At 42.0% G+C, this 23,070-nt stretch overlaps 3 protein-coding genes across 3 annotated transcripts in view; 1 reads left to right on the plus strand and 2 right to left on the minus strand.

Annotated features, from left to right (window-relative positions):
• Positions 1–1,086: 1,086 nt before the first annotated feature.
• LOC8034366 lies at positions 1,087–6,813 on the minus strand. Its single transcript, XM_029968475.4, has 3 exons — positions 5,938–6,813; positions 3,898–4,076; positions 1,087–1,598 (listed from the first exon to the last, which is right to left on the minus strand). The coding sequence occupies exons 1-3, from the start codon at positions 6,515–6,517 to the stop codon at positions 1,311–1,313; spliced, it is 1,047 nt and encodes a 348-aa protein (XP_029824335.1). The 5' UTR covers positions 6,518–6,813; the 3' UTR covers positions 1,087–1,310.
• Positions 6,814–7,077: 264 nt separating this feature from the next.
• On the plus strand, positions 7,078–22,570 carry LOC8034369 (transmembrane protein 41A). The gene is made up of 6 exons (XM_029968480.4): positions 7,078–7,697; positions 7,777–7,933; positions 8,028–8,189; positions 12,235–12,373; positions 21,630–21,734; positions 22,371–22,570. The coding sequence occupies exons 1-6, from the start codon at positions 7,597–7,599 to the stop codon at positions 22,508–22,510; spliced, it is 804 nt and encodes a 267-aa protein (XP_029824340.3). The 5' UTR covers positions 7,078–7,596; the 3' UTR covers positions 22,511–22,570.
• Positions 21,991–23,070, minus strand: part of LOC8034364 (ubiquitin-like modifier-activating enzyme 5) — a 28,453-nt gene continuing 27,373 nt past the window's right edge. Inside the window, exon 12 of the mRNA XM_002408912.4 lies at positions 21,991–22,101. Coding sequence (XP_002408956.3) covers positions 22,027–22,101 — 75 coding nt within the window. The 3' untranslated portion in view covers positions 21,991–22,026. The remainder of the gene's footprint in view (positions 22,102–23,070) is intronic.

Here is a 23,070-nt window from a genome sequence, read left to right on the forward strand (position 1 = left end):
AATTGTTTTGTGTTTAAATCGAAGATTCATCAACAAGAAAAGTTTATAGCAGGCTGAGCTCGAGCAAATCAAAGTGTTGAACTTTCTTTCTACCTTCCACTTCGTCAGTTGCCTTATGTCATTTTGTAAACAAATCGGAATGTTAAAATCGGACAAAAAAGTAGTTTTATTGTAAACAAACCAAAACTTTAAAAAGATTAATATTTAATAAAATAAAAATAAGCTTTTGTTCTAGTAGTGAGCTTACTTTAAAAGTTTAAGTGTATAGCAATTATTTTACATTGTTTGTAATGATTGGGTGAATTGATCAATTCATCTGTATGTCTGAAAATACATCTAGTTATAAAAAAACTTTTTCTACCTACAGTGATTTAAATACAAATTTGATTTTTTAATAATTTTCTTTTTCACAATTTAATGGATAGCATAACACCCAAGTACTTTAAGTGCAAGCTAACTTTAATTATTTCATTATTAAGCATCTTTTTTTTCTTGGTAAATCTTATGTGAATGCACTTTTTAATATTTAAAATAACCCTCCCTTTCTCACACCAGTTAAAAATTTTGTTGAGATCACTTTGTAAAGTATTAATATTGTTGGAATTAATTATATAAATAATTCAGTCGTCTACAAATAGTCTAAGGTTTGAAATTATATCATATATATAGACTAGGAATATCAAAGGACCCAGAAGGAGGTTCTTTAGTTTTCCCAGATTTCAAGAAAACCGGCTCGGGGATTTATTTTAGGGGTTTATCAACATATTCCAAAAACACTAAACCTTAGTTATAATTAACAAAATGTAGGCCTCTGAACTGCTTTTTTTTTGTAACCATGCCAAATGGGGGGAAGAGGATTTTCAGCAGTCATTCAAAACCAGTTTGGTGTTCCTGCAGATAACACTGGCCTACACTGTCAGACACTCCCTGAAGAAGCAAATGATACTGACATCCTGTGCAGTTATCTCCACCCCTTTGAATATGAAAGCTATTAGGTGCTTTTTGTTGTTGTAACAGTCATGCCACTTGGACAAACATTGGCAGTTACCAAGTGGTACCTGGGCTTGAGCAGTCAAGCAAGTCGTAAAGGCAAAACAACCTTTTATTCATAATAGTAACTGCCACAGTAACACTTGTAGTGTGGACCTCTAGTCCACTGCAACACCCACAACAAATAAAACAAATCTTAACAACTGTAATACTACTGGAAAACAATTTTTTTTTTTTTCACCTTCTTTCAGTTGAACCTTAAGCTGAGTGTTAAAATATTGAGAGCTTAGCAAAAATAAAAGAAAAGAAAACACACTAAATCAATGTTGTACAGCCGTATTCCGGAGATCTTGGGCATCCTTGGGCTTAATTTCTTGGAGCAGCTGTATCTGCTGCTGCAGCATGTTGAAGACCGGGTCATCCTTACTGTGAGTTAGGTCGTCATAGGTGCTGCCGACAGTCCACAGGGTCTCGATGTCGTAATGCTCACGTGCCTCGGGCAGGAAGATGTGGAGAACAACATTTCCCATGTCGAGGACTTTCCACTCTGGACATTGCTCGCCCTCGATAAACAGAGTTGGATCAGTCTTGTCTTTTTTGCGCTTGTACTGTGTGAACAATGAAACAAACATCTATCATTAGTGGATTCACTTGTATGCAAAGAAAAAATGAGGGATCGGTACACCACACAATGGTCCGTGATATAGAGCTGTACCTTGCAATGACATACAAATTATGTGAAGGCTTTTGAGCTGTGCAGAGACAGAACTGTAACATGCTTCAAGTATTGTGAAGGAAGAGACAGCATCTTCACAATACTGAACAAATGTTTGAATTTAGAAATACCCACTGACTGAAATTCTGTAATTCGTAACATTCAGTCACTGAAGGCATGCCCGATGACCTATGGTAGGTTACAGGTCAAGAAGGTAGCGGCAAATGCCCCTCAAAGGGATTCTTATATTTCTCCGCCACCTCCGCATCCAGTAGTGTCCCATTGTTTCCGTGACGTCGTGGCCAACGCGGGAGAGGGCTTTGCCTTCCTGTGAATATTTGCTTTATCTTTCGACTTTGACTTAACCTTATGGAAGCCACGAGAAGATTAGAATCCCACCCCCCGATGGAAACAAATACGACCTTTGGGGGGTTAGGTTCCCCCTCCGATGGATACAAAGGCCACTTTCAGGGGCTCGGTTCTTTCTCCGATGAATACAAAGGTCACTTTTTTAAAACGTGGGAGTCAGAGACAAGTTGGCATCACACTGTAGCCATTATCTATTCATTAAAGCGGAACAAGGGGCGTTTCCAGGGAACTATTCTTTCGACTGCGGATGGATTTGAAACGGGCGCATCGTGCTCACGGGAGGAGCTTCTACCTTCTCGACTTGTAACCGACTATAGTAAGTTATGTAAATGCCTAATATAGACCTTTCCATCGCTCGAAGGGAAGGACAGATACTGAGTCACTGAGCTGTGGATGCATGCAGAGCGTCTGATATACTGCACAGCAGAGCAACAGCCCAGAAGGCGATTTTTGCTAAGGTCTATAGTACAATATGCGTATATTGAAACATCTGCAGTCATGGCTACATGTATGCCTTCTGACTAACTGTTTTTTAACCGTTTGAAATTGCATGGGTATAATTTCAGTAAATAAAAGAAGAGCAAGACAACATGTAGCAGAAACACAAAAGTATGTGTAGAGAGTAGTAGAAGAATTTCTAATTTCAGTTAGTTGCTAGACACCCATGGAAGTGTATATGCTCAGAAAAGTTGGTTATAGTACAATGATTGCTTGCTGCATGAAGCAACGCTGCGGTGTTAACCTGCAATGCACTGCAGGAACTCTCATTAATATTTTTAATTTGTATAGACTACCAACATATCTCAGAGCAACTATCAGATATATGCAGACAACTGTGATCTGATATGATAATAAAACCATCTGTTGTCCTCTTGCAAAGGGACTTATCCTTAACATCCCACCTACTCCCTCAAAATCTTGCATTGATCGCTGTGGCCCTTGTTTATGCTGTGTCATTAAGCCTTCAACTATCGCTACCATGTTACTTGTATTTTCTTCACTTTTGCCCTCTCTCGACCTTACTGTCTAGCTTGAAACACAAAGGTCCAGCAAGCATACCGCGCATATTCGGGTTTTCTACTAGATCAGGGGTGGCCAGGCTGACCCGGCCTAAAAGCCGCAAAGGTAACCACGAAACTTCTATGAGCCTCTGAAAAGGGGGGGGGGGGGGGGGGGGGGGGGGCAAAACAAACACCGCTACCTGGTTATCCCCCCCCCCCTCCCTCCCCCCCTTTTCGAAAGCATAAAAAAGGAGCTTGCGGGTCACAACTGAAAGCCGGTAAAAATAATGAGAATGTTCCTGGTCCTTTGTGAACTTGAATATAACGTTTGTGACTAGTGAAAGCTATGAATGAGGTCAACCCGGGCTTCCGCGACCTTCAGCAATAAACGATATGAAGGGAACATCCATTACCTAAAGGGGACAAGTATCACCGGCGAGTGACAAAGGCCGCGAGACAGAACATTTCCTCGACCCCAAGCCAAAGTGCATGCATGTTTTGACAGTCGCTGTCCTTGATGCCTTTCCCCTAGGGTCTGGCAAACTCCCTCGAACAATGAAAGAAACCGGATATGTGGAAACATACGAGAGAAAAGCGGTTCGACTGTACGTATGGGGGCACAAGGCTGCCGATTCTGAAATCATTTCCATTTTCCTGGGGAAACGCGGAAAGGGACGGGGGGGGGGGGGGGTCCCCTTACGAGGGATCCGCCAGCCGCACCGTGACCAGCAAAGAGTCGCATGCGGCTCGCGAGCCGCGGTTTGGCCACCCCTGTGCTAGATGGTTTAATATCTGCTGTAACAGAGCAGTCCAGATACTTGCCAGTTTTTTCAGGAATTCTGCAACACCACGGGAGTGACGTGGTGATACTGCTGTACACAGCACAAGGTAGTCCGTGTACACCATTTCCTCTGGCACCGCAATTACGGCTATGTCTGTCAGCTTCTCATCCCTGAGCACTTCGACCAACTCTTCTACTTCAAAGACTCCGGACTCCCCACCTGAAAAGCAGGACAGAATTTCATTATTCAATTTCTCGTAATAAATTTAGTATACTCTGAGCAAGAGCCTATTATCTAAGCTAAATGTCAAAGTCCAGCATACACAACTATTCCCAGCCCGGCTCATAAATGGTCCCATTTCCTTCTTGCACAGTCCCCTTTCCTCAACTGAACCCAGTGGCTGTGGGAGCTAATCCCCACAGAAACAAAGATAAGTTTGCTCCTAACTAGTTTAACATCAGGCTTAAAAAAAAAAAAAAAATCATAATTGCAGGTTTTTTTTTTGTTTTTTTTTTGCAATCAAAAATAATTTTTAACACTTGGAACCAGTTCATATGTTAGACACTTCCCACGTTCATATTTTGCATTTCATATTAATTTGTTTTTCTACTCCAAGATTCTAGACTGGGAAAAAGAAATCACATGCTCAAATTCACTTTAACAATACCGACTTAAAAATCCAACATCAAGTTATGCTAGAGGACATTCAACAAAAACGAGCTAATACTCTGCTTTGAGTGCCTAGGGCTCTCAAAGCATACCTGTCGAGCAACGGGAAATTTGATCCAAGCTCTCTCGCATCTGTTTTAAGGTGGTAAACATAATCAACTCTAAGAGCCCTGTAGCACCAGAAAACTCAGATACTTATACAATCCTAAAAAGCACACTGAAGGCAGAAGGAATGCAATAAGGGACCTTAATCTGCTTTGGCACTGCAGATCTGCTTAACAGCAACAGGTGAGCCTGTGATCAATGGTTACCCCAATTATGTGTAGGTACTATATTTAGTACTAGTGTTCTCAGGTGCACTATGAGAAATTTATAGCATCCAATACTTTCTCAGCATTGGGACTGCACTGTTGTAGCTTCTTGGTGCCACTAACATAAGGGGTTGTGAAACACAAACTTATGGCCTATTGGTCTGGGGCACACCGCACCCGTCCAGTGCAGTAATCTCTTTCCACTTTAGTACACGAGAGGCTGGCGGGGAGAGGGGGAAGCTCCCCTCTAGCCTTCCATATACCACGAACCGCACTGCACCGGTGCGATGCGGGCCCAGACGAATTGGCCATTAAATTGATAACAGAAAATTCAGTATTTTGAACCATGGAATACTATTTGTGTGTTGTTAGACACGTTGGGAGAGTACACTTTTGGTAAAATTGTCACTTTAGTAGGTTATGCCAAATTTTTCTGATGTTGCATGCGTAGTAAAGTTTATTGCACACATGATATTTAAAAGTATAGAGTTATTCCGTTGATAACTTTGCAATTTTTCAGTTTTAAGCTTTATTGTTTAGTTCAGAGCACGGGTAGCAACAAAGAAAGAAAAAAAAAAGAAAAAACAACTTCACTACATCGGACAAAACTATGTACGACACAAAATATAATGTAAGCGTTGCTCGAAATCATAAAGTTGATTTACCGTTTCTTTAAATTAGTTGGTTCCGGGGAATGTAACTCAGGATATGCATTAGTGCAATGTAGCCTTACCCCAAAAGTTGTATTCCCTGAAACAACATGCAAATGTTTAACTAACAAACGTTCTAAGCAGAAAAAAAGCAAAAAGTAAATGTCTGCGCAACACCGTAGTAAAAAACAAAAAAAAAAAAAAAAAAAACTTGCATGCACATTTAAAAGAGCAGGCCTCGAAATGTGCAGCCTCCGATGAGATATTAAGAAAATTTTGACGTTTATTAGGGATTACCCCCGAAGTAACCTTAACCAGTATTTGTTCATTTATAACACGTAAACCAGTATCTATCTTAATATATTGAGCACCTAACCTTACCAATCAAACAGATCACAGAAATTTCAGCTTCTTATGCACAAGCAGAGTTACGAAGGAGTTCGTCCTCACGTTCAAGGTTCAACCCTTCAAACGGGTCAATTTTGACGTTCTCCGGGAAGTATTCAATGCCCTGTCCGGCGCTAAGTTGCGTGGTCGTCGTTTCGGCGGCGTCCAGGATCACCGTGGCGTCTTCATCCGAGTACAATTTCTTGGCATTCGCCCTCGCGGAATGGAGCAGGTTCTGAATCTGGATGCCGCTGTCGGTCCTCTCCTTGGGGACTTCTGTTTTCGGCGACGCTGGCACCGCGGGTGTCGGGGCGCCAGAGGACCCTCCACTTCCGACGGGGTTCGGTTTTGTGGGTACACACTCGAAGTCGTGCCAGATATCGTTCAAGATTGATCGAGTTTCATCATCAGGTTCCATGGGAGGCCGCTTGGACTTTGCGTCTTTCTCTGAATCCGGGTTCACGGCTTCGTCTTTTAACAGAGACGAGCAACCAGCCGAAAAATTTCGACGTGGAAAGGTCAAGTTCATCGAGCGCTCGCAGGTCTGACCGCCGCGACAAACGTTGGCTGCGCGCTGGCTTATGCGACGCGTACCAAGCCCGCTAAGCCGAGAAAGCGCGACTAGTAACTTGCGCCTATCCATCGTTAAAATAAAACGACGACCGCACTTCCACACTGATGTAAGTACTGGAAAGCTCAAACGATTTGAATGGTACCAGTCCAGAGATCTTGAGGTCGCGGTCCGTGGACCAGCACACACCACGACACACGGAAGGATTGATATGGATTGGATTGGACGCTTTGCCTACTTTGCTAATATAGCGCTTCCAGTGTTGCTAACGTTGCTATAGAACGGGACTACCTATCAACGTTACTTTGGCAAATATCAACGGCAAATATGCACAATAGCATCTGTTACTCCTATTATCAGTTAAGATTAGAGCACGGATATTTGCGGAAAGCTGAATAGTTACGTTTCTCAAATCAGCGAAGCAACGGCAGATCGATGTATGCCAATTAATTTTAATTGTACAGTTTTCATCAAACCCCATAATGAAATTAAAGTAATTTTTGATTAAAGAAAAAACTTTTGAAGGTCGTAAAAAGATGCATGCAGCGATCCAGTTAACCTTCGCACGTTGGTACGGTTGCTCTCAAGGTCATTCAGTTACACAATCATTTGCAAGATAACACGGAATTTCCGCGTTTGCCCCGTTTGCCCTGCTGGTTTGCTGGGTTTGCCTTCCAATGACGCAATCAGGGCAGTCAGGGTGGTGATGATGAGATCGATGGGTGGAGTCGGCAGATTCAGGTGATTCAGGTCAACGGGTCAACCAACGAACGGGCGGAAACTGCTTGCGATGACGTCAAGAAACGTCACATTTTGGCATTATGGCGACGGTACTTTCCAAGCCGGTGTCAAACGTGTTAAAACTTTCATTGCCTTTTCCTATTTGAGAAGTGTGCGCTCCGTGTGGCACTTTCTTTCCGGGTTTAAATTTTTCCCGAACAGCGTCATGAACTTCGCTTCATGCGGAGGCGGCGAATGCGACAGATCTGACGCTGCACGAAGGTGCACACGTGAATAACGGTTACTGATTAAATTTCACGGAGGTGAAAACCAACGAAGAAAGAAAATCGGGTGCGGTCAATCTGGTATCAGAGTACGCCCACCTTCTTCGCCCCCTTGTTTTCAAGGTGAATGCGTCGACAAAAAGGCAAATGACACCACTTGTGGTGTTGCCGATCTCTGTGATTGCCGCGACAGGGTGGTTGTATCTGCTGACCGTCCTCCTCCCGAGCGTAGGAAACGAAGATCACGCGTGAGTAGAATTTGAGCCGGCCTCTTGCTGACGCGTACACGTCGCTTGCTCGGTGGTCACTTTGCTTCTGGTGTTCCAGGAGTCGCCTGAAGTTTCCAAGCAGCCACCAAGATCTCAAAGAGTTGGCTGAGCTGCTTAATTCTTACAACCAGAACCATGCTGTCTACGTCATTGTCCTGTTTTCCTCGGCATACTTGTACAAGCAAACCTTTGCCATCCCAGGATCAGTGTTTCTGGTAATATGTTTGCTGTACTAACTCCTGTGTTTAGTTACTCTTCCAGTGTGTCTCATTTAGCATTTCTGAGGCTGATTGAATTTTCGGTTTCCAGAATGTGTTAGCCGGTGCTCTGTTTGGAATTTGGAGAAGCTTTCTGTTGACATGCACGCTGTCAGCAATGGGAGCCTCGCAGTGCTATCTCCTGTCCAAGTTTTGCGGTCGCCAATATGTCGAGTACTATTTCCCTGACAAAGTAGCACTTCTGCAAAACAAGGTAAGCTGCGTACCCTCTCCATAATTGCCGATGGTAAAACATTGCCAAATAATCATTCACCACGGCTGCAATGAAGGGTTGCACCTCAGTAAGTCATCCTAATTGGTGTACATATCCTAATACATATTTTGGCTCTTACTTTAAATGTTTGATGCATATAAAAATGGTATCCTTATCGTTTCGAGGACAACTTTTTGTGGACACGTTTTGATGACACTAACATTTCATTGACATTTTTTTACACGAATTGCATGCTGTAGGGGCATTTCGTCGCACATGTATCACTGGGGCGCAAACTGGGGTGTGCGTTAACCTGTCCAGCCCACCCGTTCAGAGCAATAGTCTGCAGCAGCTCACTACACAAAAAAGCTGTCCAGCTGTGCATGCCGCTTCACGGCGACAGTTTGAGGCGGCTTATTACACAAAAAAGCTAAGCTGAGCTGTCGAAACATTGCGTGTCTATGAAACGTCGTTCAATGAACTGATTGCCACCATGAAAACGGCACTCGTCTACAAACAGAATACAAAAGGTTTTTTTCTTGTTAGGTCTTCTGTTTGTGAAGTCTTTTGCTAGACTCATCTTTTTCTGAAACATTTTGGAGCCACAATTATTCCACCATGCCCAAGGCCATGAAGGTTAAAGTTTTTGCAACAATTCCATCCTTAAGTGAATTCCGGAGGTTACGAAAACGAAACACCCAGGGCGATTGGGCGGCACTCAGAATTCAGCTATTTTTGTCCTATATTGACAGAAAAAAGAGTGCTCCTTTAATCTTGCCTATCCCAGGTCATGCTAGTGTATAGCTTTCTCATTACTTGTCAAGCAAATCATTAAAATGTTTGTTGTCACTTCACAGTTTCCTTGAAGCAACAACTGATTGACAGCAGGTCTGACTCAGTCTAATGTTAAGATTTTCTGCTCAAGCAAAATCTTCAGTTTCTTACAACTCGCCTAAGGGAAAGGGACACTGATCCCCCCTTTCCCCCAAATTATTTTTTTGTAAGGAGCCATGCAACAATATTAAGTTTGAATGTTTCTCACTTTACACGAACTTAGCGGCTCGTAACATAACTGGCCAAGAACCTTCCTTGTCGCTGTGTAGTTTCAAGAATAAAAGCAGACTTTTCCTTCAGTCTCTTCACTAAACTTGATGACATATTAATAAGAATAGCAGTGTTGACATAGTCATGGGGATTACTCCATGGTGGTAATGTTCCAATGTGGATAATAGATTGGGCACAAAACAAGCACTCAATTTAGGCTCGTCACAATCAATGTTGCGATGAACGTTCATACAGCTAGGGGCAGTGTTGAGGTGTCGGAACACCCCCCGAAATTTTATTCTTACCCCCCCCCCCCCCCCCCCCCCCCCCCCTTCCCACCGCCGCTGCTTTCTTTTTCGGACGCTCGCTATTTCTTCCATGCCTCGGCTTGCAGCATTTCGAAACCAGTCAATCTTCGCGTGTTTGGAGTCTAGACGCTTTGACTCAAACGCCAAAAATAATTCAATCCGGATGCAAAGCTTATCGCCAAACAGAACCTGATTAGTGCCCGAATTCCGCAAGATCGCAGGGAGCAGGGGGCTCGGCGCACGGCATTACAAAAGGACAAAGGCTTGAAAACCTAACCTCAGCATCCAGAGACGCAAATTATCTCACCCTGAAATTCTGGGCGTCTTGAGCAGTTTCCTTGTCTTTCTATTCAATCACAGTTTAACTTGACAAAAGGCATAAGTTAATGCCCTGGTGAATTAATCTGAGCATAAGAGCTAAGTACGTGGCAAGTCTGCACATTGTTACATGTGTCATTTTTAAACATTCTTATTGGCTGGCTGAGGCCATAGCCTTTCTTTTCCAAGTTATGAGAAAAGAAAAATCCCTCATCCAATACCCTTTTCCAGTCAGCTTCAAGGACTGGGCCAGCCCAGCACAATCTTGCAGAAAAACAGTTTTCATGCAGCAAATAAATAAATAAACATGAAGCTATGGTCACTATGGTGCTCCTGCAGAACTTCAAAAGAGAAGGAAAAGAGGACCTTTCTTGTGGAAAGAAAAAAAAATATAAGAGCGACAGCTCTAGCACATTCTGCAACAGTTGTTTTTTGGAGGAGGAGGAGGGGAAGAGGGAGAGAGAGGGGGATGCTCTCTCCCTCTCTCTACTATAAGCAGCTCACTTCATCAGAACATTCATTTGCTTTATGAACGCATCTGAAGTAGGAAGATCGACGAAAGTTATTCACTTCTACTGTCGCATTTGCTGTATATATCCAAACCTTTTATTTTCTATCTTATATTCAAATCTTTGTCCATCATAACTTTTTCTGTTTTATAAGCCATGTATTAAAATGTTTCATTTGCAATTGTGTTTTTGGAGTCTCCTGTGCGCTTTCCTATGTAGGGATCATAGTTTATAGTAAAGGCGGGTGTTTGTCGTGGGAAAGTGTGTGTACACATATATATATATATATACACACACACACACACACATGCACCGTAGAATACCGTGCATCCGCCCACGCCACACTAAGCGTCCATTCCCAAATTTGTAGGAGAAAATGCACACAGTACATTTATATGTAAAATTTATGACCAGAGAAGGGCCCATCCCCCATTTTTTTTCGATTATCTCCAAAGTTTGAGTGGGCGCTTGTCCGGTATTTTACAGTATATTATTTTTTTATTATCACAGTAACATTTTGAAAGCATTCCCCGAAAATTTTTTTCTGGCTAAGCCACTGTTCCAATCACTGCAATCGCAAGAGTAGCCGAACCCTAACAATGTTTGGAACTTAACCTGGCATGTGCCCTGTGCTTGGCTAACTCCAGCGTGTATGATGAACATTGGCGGCACATAATCGGCACCAGATCACATAGCCATTTCTCCTAATTGCAGCTTGAGCCAAAAAGTAAAAACAGCAAGCAAAGAAGTAAGGCATAATAAGAAACTACACAAAATAAGCTCTTACTCAACTGAACATTTAGTTCAGTTGAGAGCCCCTTCCAATATTTATGACCTGTTTGAAGTTAGGTTGACATCTGCAACCTGTACCGTGGAGCGGTAAATGACCTCCAGCTGTTGCCCGTTGGGTCCAGTAGTGCACGCGCATCCCATCCTTTATTCATTGGCTTGTTTGGCCAATGTAGCCTCTTCCACACATAAGTGGTATCTCCTAAACAGCACCACCCACACACTCCACATATTTATTTTTGTGTTTAACAGAATGAAAGGCCTTATTCCCACTCTTGTTAGCAACTCTAGAACATGATATCATACCGCTGTGCAACTTTCTTAGATTGTGGGAGATCCTTGCTTGCAATCTTTTGCTGAGGCTTTCCTTTAGATGGCATAGCCCTCCCTTAATCTTTTTGAGCAAAGTGCCCGCAACAGCTATCAAAACTGTAGATGGAAACCCCGCTGACGAAAGGTGCTTGACCTGTCTACCGGAACTGTTGTGCACTGAATGATCGCGAGACTACTACTTATTCTCTGTCTTCGTTCTTTGCGTGCTGTTTTGCCTTTCTGACGATGAGCCAACTCGCCCTTATTGCCACCTTGATGCAAGCTGAGGGAGTGAATGTTACTTGTTTTTCTCTACTTTGTTTCAACAGCTGCTATTGCGTGGATAGGAGAAACTAATGCGTGTTTGTTGGTTATGAACAAGGATTAATTTTAGCACAATGTTTACATTCCAACACATTTTAAGTTTAGAGCGATTGCGAAACATGCCTCTAATTTGAGACATTGACCCTGAAATGGAGGTATGTTTTGGAACCACTCAAACGAGTCTCACCATGTGCGGCAAATATTGTGCTAATGCTTTTTTTTAAGTTTATTTTGTGGCACGTGTCCTATCCAGGCATTTACACAAAAATTTTTGGGAGAGTTCATTGTCCCTTTAAGAACTTGTAACAAAATACAGACGTCTGTGTTGCATTTCTTTTCCGTCGAGTGCCTTTTAAAATTTATTCGAAGTATAAACCACGACCTAGCAGTTTCTTTCTTCTGTTGGTCCAACTATGACTGCATTATCGTTTTCCTGAACAGGTGAAAGAAAATAGGAGTCGCCTTCTCTACTGGCTCCTCTTCTTGCGTCTGTTTCCGATGACACCCAATTGGTTCCTCAATATTGCATCACCTGTGGTGGGAATACCCCTGCATCTCTTCTTTCTGTCGGTCTTTATTGGTAAGTTGGAATGCCAGTTCCTGTAGTATGAACAATGGAAACTTCTATGAAAACTGCAGAGATCCAATCTGTCATCTAGAGAATGCCATGGAGAAAGCAGCGACACTGTATCGAGAGGAGGATAGAGGATCCAAAATAATTTAATCATTCTATTGGTGATTTACTTTTCAGGTACCTATAGTGAACCACTATCTGGGGTCACATTCTCAATAAGATCCTCCGTTACTATCACCACTATCAAATCGCTACATACCATCTTTGGAGCTGTGTGCTTGTTTTCCCCAAAAAAAGTGCATACACTTTTTTCCCGAGCTGTGTTCCTAATAAGTAGGAATTCCAGAAACAGCTAATTTGCTCGGGGAATGGTAAAATTGCAAGGTTTTTTTTTATGCTTATACAGGGTTCACATTACAGCACGTGTAATATGTCTGGAGCTTAGCTTTCAGGTTACTCAGATGTAAACCAGTCTGATGAGTCTTGAGCACATAAATTGAAATTTTGGCAGCTCCCTATAAAAAAAGGCTTGTGATTCATAGGAAATAAAAACTAGAACCTCCTGGAGCCTGGACAATGCTTAAGGAGCCCTGGAAAAGAAAAAAAAGTTTATTTTAAACAGTCTGGGTCTGGTTGGGACACGCGTGTCAAAAAATTCATTTTGTGCGGAAAAAAAAAATTTTAGAGCAATATTGTTGGCGCGAGATTTATTTTAAAGGGGCACTGAAGTCGATTCTGGGATCGTCCTTTTGTGGTGACAACTCAATCTAGACGCTCTAAGCATCCCAACAAATTCGAATCCACAACCGTGCGTAGCTTATTTCTTCGTTAAAAGCGTGTTCAAAGATCGCGACACGCCCATTTTGGGAAGAATTTTCTTCGAAGTGAAGTGGTCGATAAAGGGCGCTTGTCGGCGAGTTGCAGGCGATGGCTTCGCCCGCGGAGAAAAAGAGGAGTCTTATCTGAATGTTTACCTTACAGACTCTCTTCGAAACAAATTATAATAAAATCATTAAGAATCTGCGCGTATTGTAGGGCTTTCATTGGTCCACACACTGTATTCTGCGAGAAAAAGAGTCCACATGTTTTTCTATTGCCCTGAGATGAATAGGCAGTTTTGTAATATAGCACTTGGTATATGTGGGAACTAACACATTTTAAACAATATAAGATCAAAAACAACCTTTTTCAAAAATTACTTCAGTGCCTCTTTAAATTCTCCGTGCAAAGTCCATGACGTCACGGATTGGTAATTCACTCTTTCGACCTCATCGAGATGGTCATTCGCTCTTTCCACCTCAACGTGAAGGCGAAGCCGATCCACCTCTCCTCCACGCACCCGAAATGCCGAGAGAAAACAAGTGGAAAGGAGGTGACTATCGACTAAATCGCGTCTCGTGCCGTCAATATTGCTGTAAAAAAAAAAAAAAAATTTCTGTAAAATTACTTTTTGGGCACGCATGTCTAAACCAGGCTGTTTAAAAAAAAAAAAAAATTTTATTTTCAGTGGCCTTTAAGTTTTGTATTGAAAGCTATATAAGCAGAATGTTTCAAGGTTGATAACTTTTTCAGAAAGCAGCCTTGAAAGTTGAAATGGTTAACAAACTACAGCTTTTTATTAGAGGTGTAGCATAAAAAGATAATGAAAATGTTCCACATCATAGAGACACAAAAATATTAGAGGATGACAAGAAAACCTCCTGTCGTCTCTAAGCACAAGCATTCTTTGACTTCAACTGAAAGAAGGCAAAGTATACGAGACAAAAAGTGTACTCATATTAAAAGGCATCACTTCAACTATGAGATTGTGCCATCTATTCACTTGGTACAAAGCTACCAATAATATATGTAGTATGTGCATATTTCTTATATGTAATTATTTTTATTATTAAACATTACTGTGTATGTTTTCTTTATTACGAGTTATTTTTTGTTGAAGTTTTGAGATCTGATAATGGCTGATTTTGCACAAAACAATTAGGAAAAAAAAAAAAAAAAAATTCAGACAAATGATGTTCTTTAGAAACTGAAATCAATCATCAAGGAAAGGCAGATTCCCTTTCATTTAGGGCCCTTAGATTGAGAGGTGTTAATCCATAAATCTATACTCGGATTCCTTTTCTATCTCGGGTGGTGCAAAAACCACTTTCGTAAAATAATGAAGGTAAAATCGGAAAGTACCTTATGTTTAAAATGCTGAGAAACGGTTCCCGAGACTTAAGTTCTTTCTTTTTCAAATGCTTGTTCCAGTTTCTCCACACATACTGAAAAGAACAAGTTTTATGTTGAATTAAATATATCACATTTTCCATGTTACAATTGAGATTCCCTTCTATTTTCCAGTTAAAGATAGTATTTGCTGTGCTCTTAATTAAGTGAGCAATATTGATATCGTTGCAAAAGCAACAAAGACTGTTTTGACATTTTGGACTGCACAAAGTGTTCCGTTATATCCAAGGAGAGATTCTAGGTTGCCTGAATAAATTGGTAAGATTATGCGGTTTGTGAAGGGCGACATCTGGTGGTTGGGGGAAAATCTTTTTTAAACTAAGTCTCTGGGTGTAGGATATTAGTATGTCATTTAAAAATATGATTTATATTCAGAGGTTGGGACTGGTGGGGTACAATAAGTTGTCACTTATATTCATTATCTTGGAGTATTTCATAAAGTGCATCTGTTCCACGAGCTGATCAATCTTTGTGAACTATATCATTTATTAACGGGACTGGATACATGCAATTTACTATTAACACTTGGCCTAGTGTTCTGGCTTTTTCCGAAATATCGGGCTCCTTCCAATATTTTAGTCGCCTAAAATATAACGTCCAACTGTACAGGATTCCTTTCTTATTTTTTCGGTTTTTTGTATTATGTTGTTTTTAATCTCGAGTACGCTAGAGTTAACTTGACGTCTAGGAAATCCATTTCACTGTTCGAGTGCTCGTAAGTGAATTTAATATGGGGATTAAAATTATTTGTGAGGGTAATCAAATAAAGAAGCTTGTCTTTGCCATAATTCCAAATCATAAATATGTCATGCAGAAAATGTTTGTATACGAGTGGTTTAAGAGCAGGACCTAAGTATACTTTCTTCTAAAGTCACATTTGCGTATAAAGGGGAAAATCTGGAGCCCATCGGCCGCACCGCATACTTGTAAAACAATTAGTGCCATCGAAAAGTTTATATTCTGTGGTCTGCAACTGTAGAATTATTTGTTTTTCAGAATGGTTTATCACCAGACAGGCTTAGTGAAGTTGTTGAGATCGTGCTGTTTCGTGCTGAGCATTGGTCAGCCACACAAGGTCAAATTGTTATTGCATTGCTGTCTGCATTTGGGCAACGAAGAGAGCACCAGCAGCTCCTGGCTTTGGTAGTTAAAACATCAGTTTAAATAAATAGTGACGGTGGAGACTTTCAAAAACTAAGGTCACACTATCCCGAAAATAAGGAAGGCGTTCATGGCATTCTTTAAGCTGAGCATTGAAGAGCTGTAATCAAACTGCGTAATCACAAAGGGGTTCAATATTGAGTAGAAGAGTACAAGGACCTGAATGATCTGCAGCACTTCTGAAAGAAAAGCATGGGTTCACCAACATTGTGAAGCAGGGAGCCCCATGTGTGTGAACCATCTAAGAAGAAAGCTTTTTTCAGCAAGAATTCGCTTCTGCGGACTGTACATCGGGTGTCTAGAAGATATGGCCCCCGTAAAAGTGAAATGACTCATTTTCTGAAGTGCTTATAAATGTTTGACATCTGTGTCAACCATAAGCTCAGTGTCCCCTGTATACCCTAGGTTCTCCAACTGGGTTGGCCGAGAACACCCTTGTGGGTTTCCTCGAGCTCCCGAATTTCCTCGGCCATCTCAGCCCATAAATGTTTTCTTAGTTTAAGCAATATTTTACCAGATCAGAGCGACCCATTGATGCATAACTACCGTAGAATACCGAGCATCCACCCATTCCACATTAAGCACCCATTCCCAAATTTGTAACATCTGAAAAAATATGCACAGTACATTGATATGTAAAATTGATGACCGGACAACCGCCCATCCACCATTTTTTTGCGCGATTATTTCTAAATTTTGAGTGGGTGCTTGCCCGGTATTTTACGGTATGTGTCAAACACTGGCTAGTGTATGTGTGCAATATGTTTATACAAGATCTGAAGTCTTCTGCATCGCTTTATTGCATCAAGACTGGACGGGGACGGGTTTCTCTGTTGCCATTCGAGGTAGATGGAGGTCCTCGAGATCTCAAAGTCCTAAAATCGCCATCCTGTACTGCCTACAATTGCTCGAATTCCATTGTCATGAGGTATAAGTGTGGCATCGAAAGACAACACGGAAGCATTCCTTCCATCCAGGGTATGGATTAGTTAATTCACATTATTGTAAAACCCTAGAGCTTTAGAAAGCTTCTTTTTTTTTTTTTTTCTGTAGAGAAAATAAGTTTTAGAATAATTTTCGAACATAGGTTGTTCGCATCGTTGTTCAGGATTATCTTTTTGATATGTGTGCACTTCACACCAGGAAGGAAAGCACTATTGCAGAACATTGCACTGATAAAGGCAAACTGCAGCATGCCAGTGTTGTCTGTGGGGAGACCCCACTTGTAATACTTTGTTAGCTGTTATTATCTGGGAATAAACAGCCTGGCTGGGAATAAGCTCTGGGGAAAGCCAGATAGTCACTCACTCTTACAATTTTTGCTTGTTTGTTGCACCTGTGCACCCCAATATAGCAGAAAGAAGAAAAGTAAAGGGTAGACGCACAGTCTTGCTAAAGACTACTACATGTTGCCAAGGAAATCGGTGATTGAACATATTTTATTAATATATAGTCTGTTATGTCAAGAGATGATACGTAGTGAGAGTTTAGCGCAGTCATGTTGCGTTAAAGGGCAGCTCTGCTTCATTTTTGTTTTTGAAAAAACAATGCAGTCCTCTTCAGCATCACCTAGGAAGACCACATGTCAAATATTACAACCTAGTTCTATCTAAATCTTTCTTAAACAGTCCGGCAAACTTTAAATGCGCCAAGTTGCACTGCTGCACACCTCATTGCAAGTTGGATCTTTGTTTAAACGCACATATAAATAGTAGAGAGAGGTCTTTCCTCCTCAGCGACACAAAGTGTTGCAATTCAAGACATGATTGTGATATCTCCCGCTTTGAAGCGGAGGATAACAGAATCTTGATTTAACTCTGCACCCACTTCACACGAAGCTTAGTGTTTTCGGTTAATCCGGATAAACCACAAAAATTAACCCCCTTGTCGGTTGTATCAAAATTGGTACTTTAAGAAAAACCCAACCTCTGCGGAAAGAAAATCTTCATCTACAGTTTTATTTTGGCTTAAAACACTGCCTCCGATGAACTGTCCGCGAGGCTGGTTTTTGCTCTGGATCCCCATATCTCGTTTCTTTTCCTCGTCGGTACGCGGATTGTCTTTCCATTATTCGGGTCACGCGAATGTTATGCGGAGGTTGTGGAATCACATGCCCCATTTTCTTCAACATAATCTCCAACAAACCTCGTTTTTTCGTCCAACACCAAAAGTTTTCATCGAAGAACACCGAATCTGCAGGAAAAAGTAAGTCCTGAAAAAGCATCCACGAATTCTAAGAAAGATAAACCCTGAAAACACAAAACCCTACCAAACCTATGAGCTAGGCAGCACCAACGCGTAAAGACACGCTTGAAGCAATGAAAGCTCTAGCTTGTTAGATGGTGCTTTGAAAATTGACCAGGCTGACTCGCGAAAAAATCGGAGTTTATCAGGACTTGTTTTGAAGAAGAAAGGGCATAGGATTCCCTTACCTCCAATGGAGCATGCGCGTGAATCCCCTAGAGAAAGAAAGGTGATAAAGAGTCTGAAGGAAGAAGCAGGCCTCGCGGACAGTTCAGTGTGGGCGGTGTTCCCGTTCAAAACAAAATGAAGCTGTAATACAGGTTTTCTTCCCGTGAATCTTGGGTTTCAGATGTTTAAGGGCAGCTCCAATTCATTTTTTTTTTCCGGTTTCTTTGAATTTGATAAACCAGTTAGGAGGGTAATTTTCGTGCATTTCAGTATGAAGCAGAAAGACGGAGCTTTACTCATGTGCGACAGAACCTCTGATCACCGCATTGAGTTGAATTGGACATCTCTTTTGGATTCTCATATTAAATTTCAGATTTTGAGATTACCACAGGAGATTTGTTCGTTGGCTATTATGTGACGAAACATTTGCCAAAAAGCTCTACATCAAAATGCGTGATACATTAAGGCGTACGGAATAAGTTTGAATATTTTATCAAATGTTGTCCCGAGTACATTTTTAGCCTGACTCGGTTGTTTTAACATACAACCAAAAAAAAAAAAAACAAGCACTAAATAGGTTAAGGGCAATATAAAAAGGCGTACCATATTCGCTGCGCTGCATACTTGGTCAGCTCAGACACCATGCAGAAACAAACTCTAATCACAAATCCCGGGAATCAAATTCAATTGCTCGTGGCCATCAGGTGTAGGCTTCCCTGGCTTCGTCTAAGCCATCTGTGTCCCTACGCAGGGACCTGAAGAGATAGGAATGACAGCCAATAACGTTGAGGTAGTTCACAATAATGCTAGCTCTTCTCTTTTTGCCTCTCTGAATGACATCTTGGGAATGGCAACAAAAGTTTTTTGAAGTTGGTAATCCGTGGCATTCCCCACTTAACAGTGCTAATGGTAGCTTGAAGGTAGCTCGCCTGGACAGGGTGCTCGAAGGAAAGTAATGACCCTCAAAGACCAATCACCCTGACGCCCGCGGAAGTTTCACATTTTCGTTGAGCTCAAATCTGCTTATTTTAAACATTGTTCTGTTAGTGGATGGCGACGTTTAATCCCCTCAGATCGGCTGAAGCCCTCCGAGGACCGCAGTGAAGGTCGCTACTCTAAAGCCCATTGTCAAATGGAAACAGGCTGTGGTTTTTGTTTTCTACGCCGCGTCGCGACTAGGATGCAGGTGCACTTTGATGCTTATCACCTTAACTGGCAAGTTGCAGGAAACGACACCAATACATGGTTTGGAAAAACATCTCGGAGGTTTGACGGTAAAGTGTTCAAATTTCGAACACTTTGCATTTCATAGTTCGAATTTCGTGTGCTCGGATACAAGTGTTTTGAATGCGTCAAAGTTTCGCGCCAGGTTCTGGTTTGTGCAGTCCGCGCAAACCGAATACTACCCAGTCAATATTTTGGTATGTCACGTATATTTTTAATAAAGTAAAAAAAATGCATCAGCTCTAAACTGAAACTGGACTGGGAAGGAAGAAGAAATATAGAGGAGGAGAGCATTGTCAGAAATCACATCGCTGTGCAACTTTTTTTTTTTTTTGTCAATTGACGTATTTGCAGCTTTTTAGAAGCCACAAAATATGGCTATCATATTTCTATTTTTAATATTGAGTGTGTGTCTTCGATAACCCACGACTTTGATTATATTTGGTGGTTGTCGCTAAACCATAAAAGAAACAGCCCGTGACCACAGAGAAGAGCGAGCGCAACTCAAACCGGCCAGTTCGATTGGCGGCTTTTGGGCAGAAAGGAAATTAATTTTGAGCCGCAAATTGCGTTATGGGTAGTTGGGCTCTCATGCGTCATGTACAAATAAAAACCTTGGCAAGCATAGATACCCCATCAGTGGTAGCTTTAAAAGGATGCTGAACCGAAATCTGGATTCCACAAAGCACGGCGGCAAAACCGTGCAACGGGATGCTGCAAACACCAAAACATCACTCGTACAGCAATATCTTGATTGGATGACTGTATTTTTCGAAAAATTGAGGCGCATTTGACAGAAATGTTCACATCATGTTTCTCCGAGAAGGAGAGGGAAAGGCCTCACGTCTTCTCCGCCTCGCCACAGCGAAGCGAAGAGAGGAGGAAACGAGATATCTCTAAGTCACGCGCCTCGTTGGCCTGGTTCAATCTCAACCTTTTTTTTTTTTTTTTTAAATATGGCTGTCCATTTGAGATATCGCCTTACGAGTAGTGTTGTAGGGATTGTAGCGTCCCGCCTACATCTCCTGCATTGTTTTTTTTTTTAAATCCAAATTTCAGTTCACCATTTCTTTAAGGCTGTGAAAACATTGTATAGTTATCCTAGCTGTGTGTATAATATATGCACCTGGAAATACTTCCAAAGTTGCAGCTGATAATGATGTCCAAACCTCCTAATGTGCCACCATTCCTTTCATACTAGATATCTTGAGAACCAAATTTGTATAGAAGATACGGTTTGTACTGTAGTTCAGCTAAAAAATTGCTCAAAATATCTTTTTTTTTTTTTTGATTTAACATTTATTTTTGTTTAATGAGATGGACACCTATGCAGGACTAAATATTGCCACAACCACTGAAAGTTTATTTAGAAAATGTGAGGCATAAATAGGGTAATAATCTTTGATCCTTGAAAAGCATTTAATTCTTTATCTAAAATAGGTGGCTACAGAACAGGATTACTACTGAACAAAAGCTTTTGAGAGATTGATTAAATTGGCAAAAAGTAAAGGTAGAACTATTTTTATCAAGAAACCTTCAGCCTCAAACAGCGGTGGGCGAGATTCAACCAAGGGAACGTACCACAGGTTGTAAACCCCCACGGGGCCATGTACTGAAAGAACTGCACAAAGTATTGCTCCAAAGAAGTGCAGCAGGGACATGTTTGATGAACCTCAGAGAGCAAAATCTGTGCATGCTTCACTCAACTGAGCTAGAAATTCTGAACAAATCTCACAATATAATCGGGCCGCCCCAGTGGTCCGGCCAAGCGTTGGCCTATGAATCCCCAGTTGGTGGGTTGGAATCCAAGCCGAGGTGCCTGCAATCTGACGGAGGCTTATTGTGGAAAAGGTAACCAAGATTTCGGTTGCACGTCAAAAGATCCCCAGTCCTCCTCTGGGGCGTGCCAATGCCCTTCGTTGGTTGGGCACATAGAACCCCACATTTCACTTTGACAATATAGTCAGAATTGAGGTGCAAAATACCCCAAAATGCTGCAAGTTTTTATCCGATTTGTCAGCAGGACACCCCAAGCTAATCTCTGACCCACAAGAAATCTCATCTCAAGTAGTGAGCTTCCTCTGGAACTAGCTTGGCTACAAAATAGTGGCAAAGGAGGGCAGCAGTGTAGTTTATCTGCTTACAGAGCTTCCAGGCTCGTGCAGAGTTCAGTTTGGGTGTCAATGTCTACAAAATGAGCCACATAGAAAACGTGCCCATATGTTCCCTCTTCCAGGTCTGATGCCATATAACTTCATCTGTGTGCAGACGGGATCCCTCCTTTCAGAACTGCAGTCTATGAACGACATACTCACCTGGAGCACAGCAGCTAAGCTGGCAGGTATAGCAACGTTGGCTCTGCTGCCGAGCCTTTTGGTCAAGCGGAGTTCCAAAACGAAATGACCACTAGCCGCTTGCCCAACGAGCTGCGGTTCTGCATTCCACTTACCATATTGTCTCGAAGAGGTGCAGATAGTTTATGAATCGTGAAATATGTGCCCGCCTCCGCCCCCCCCCCCCCCCCCATTTCTTTTTTTCTCTAAAGTATGCGGTAGAGATGTGAATGTTTGTTATGCTCAAGCAGAAAAGTGTACAGATTGTGTGCTCAAATAAAAGATTTATCTAGGCGCATTTTACAAGGACTTCATTTGGGCCATGAGTTCTTCGAGAGACTGTTCTGTGCCGGTTGTCGGTTCCTCGTCTTCAATCTGAAAAGGAGCAATAACAAGTCTGTAGATGTGTGTGTGCTGCGTGTCTTGTGCCCTTGTCGTGCTATATTGTAATCGCACGTGTCACCTACACTCGTATTCACTTCAAGAACCGCAGTAAAAAGAAGTCCGGCTTCTCGCGGAACGTCACTTATTTCCCCGCATTGTAAAATACCGCGGAGGTGCCCACTTCGTACAAGCGCCCACTATTAACATTTCCCAAACGTTAAGCACTGACATCAGCTGAAAATATTCACCCCATGCGGTAGCCACAAGACTGCTAGCGGCGAGGATGGAGATATCTGCTTTCTTGAAGGGAAAAGCTACTTGTGCCGAGAGAATGGACCTATTCTGCACAGACTCGGGGAAGAGCCGTTTTCTGGGATCAGTGACGACGAATATGTACTAGTGTTCCTTCCCCCCAGCATTTTTCATGTGAAAATAAATGTGCTTTTTCTGATTCCGTTCACCCTGCCTTCAAAGCTCTATGTTGACCGCCATATTGGTTTTTACCGATTTAACCGGACAAGCGCCCATGTCTAGGTTAACCCAGTTTTCAGTGAAAGTGGGGTGGGTGCTTCCCCAGTATTTTACGGTATGTATGTGCATCTTTAATTAGCTTGATGCGTTTTTATCAAGTCACACACATTTCTTACTGCTATAGCAGTTAGTGGGACACTTCGCGGGTCTCGCGTCGTCGACTGCACTTCATGTTGACGTGGGCCATTTTCAGCACTCCGCCAGAAGATACCAAGCTGACATCACGCCGCGCATCACGTCGCCTGTTACCTGGCGTCAGCTAACACCATGACGTGACATTGCCATGTCAAGTCATATTGCAGTGACACCACACGACTTATGATGTCAGGTGACACCTGACATCATAAGTCGTGTGTCACATGATGTCAAGACGTCACGTGACAATACGTCGTCACGTGACGCCATGACGGCAAGCAAAAACATAAACAT

This window comes from Ixodes scapularis, unplaced genomic scaffold (genome assembly GCF_016920785.2).
Source record: "Ixodes scapularis isolate PalLabHiFi unplaced genomic scaffold, ASM1692078v2 PGA_scaffold9__187_contigs__length_104089568, whole genome shotgun sequence".
Lineage (NCBI taxonomy): Eukaryota > Metazoa > Arthropoda > Arachnida > Ixodida > Ixodidae > Ixodes > Ixodes scapularis.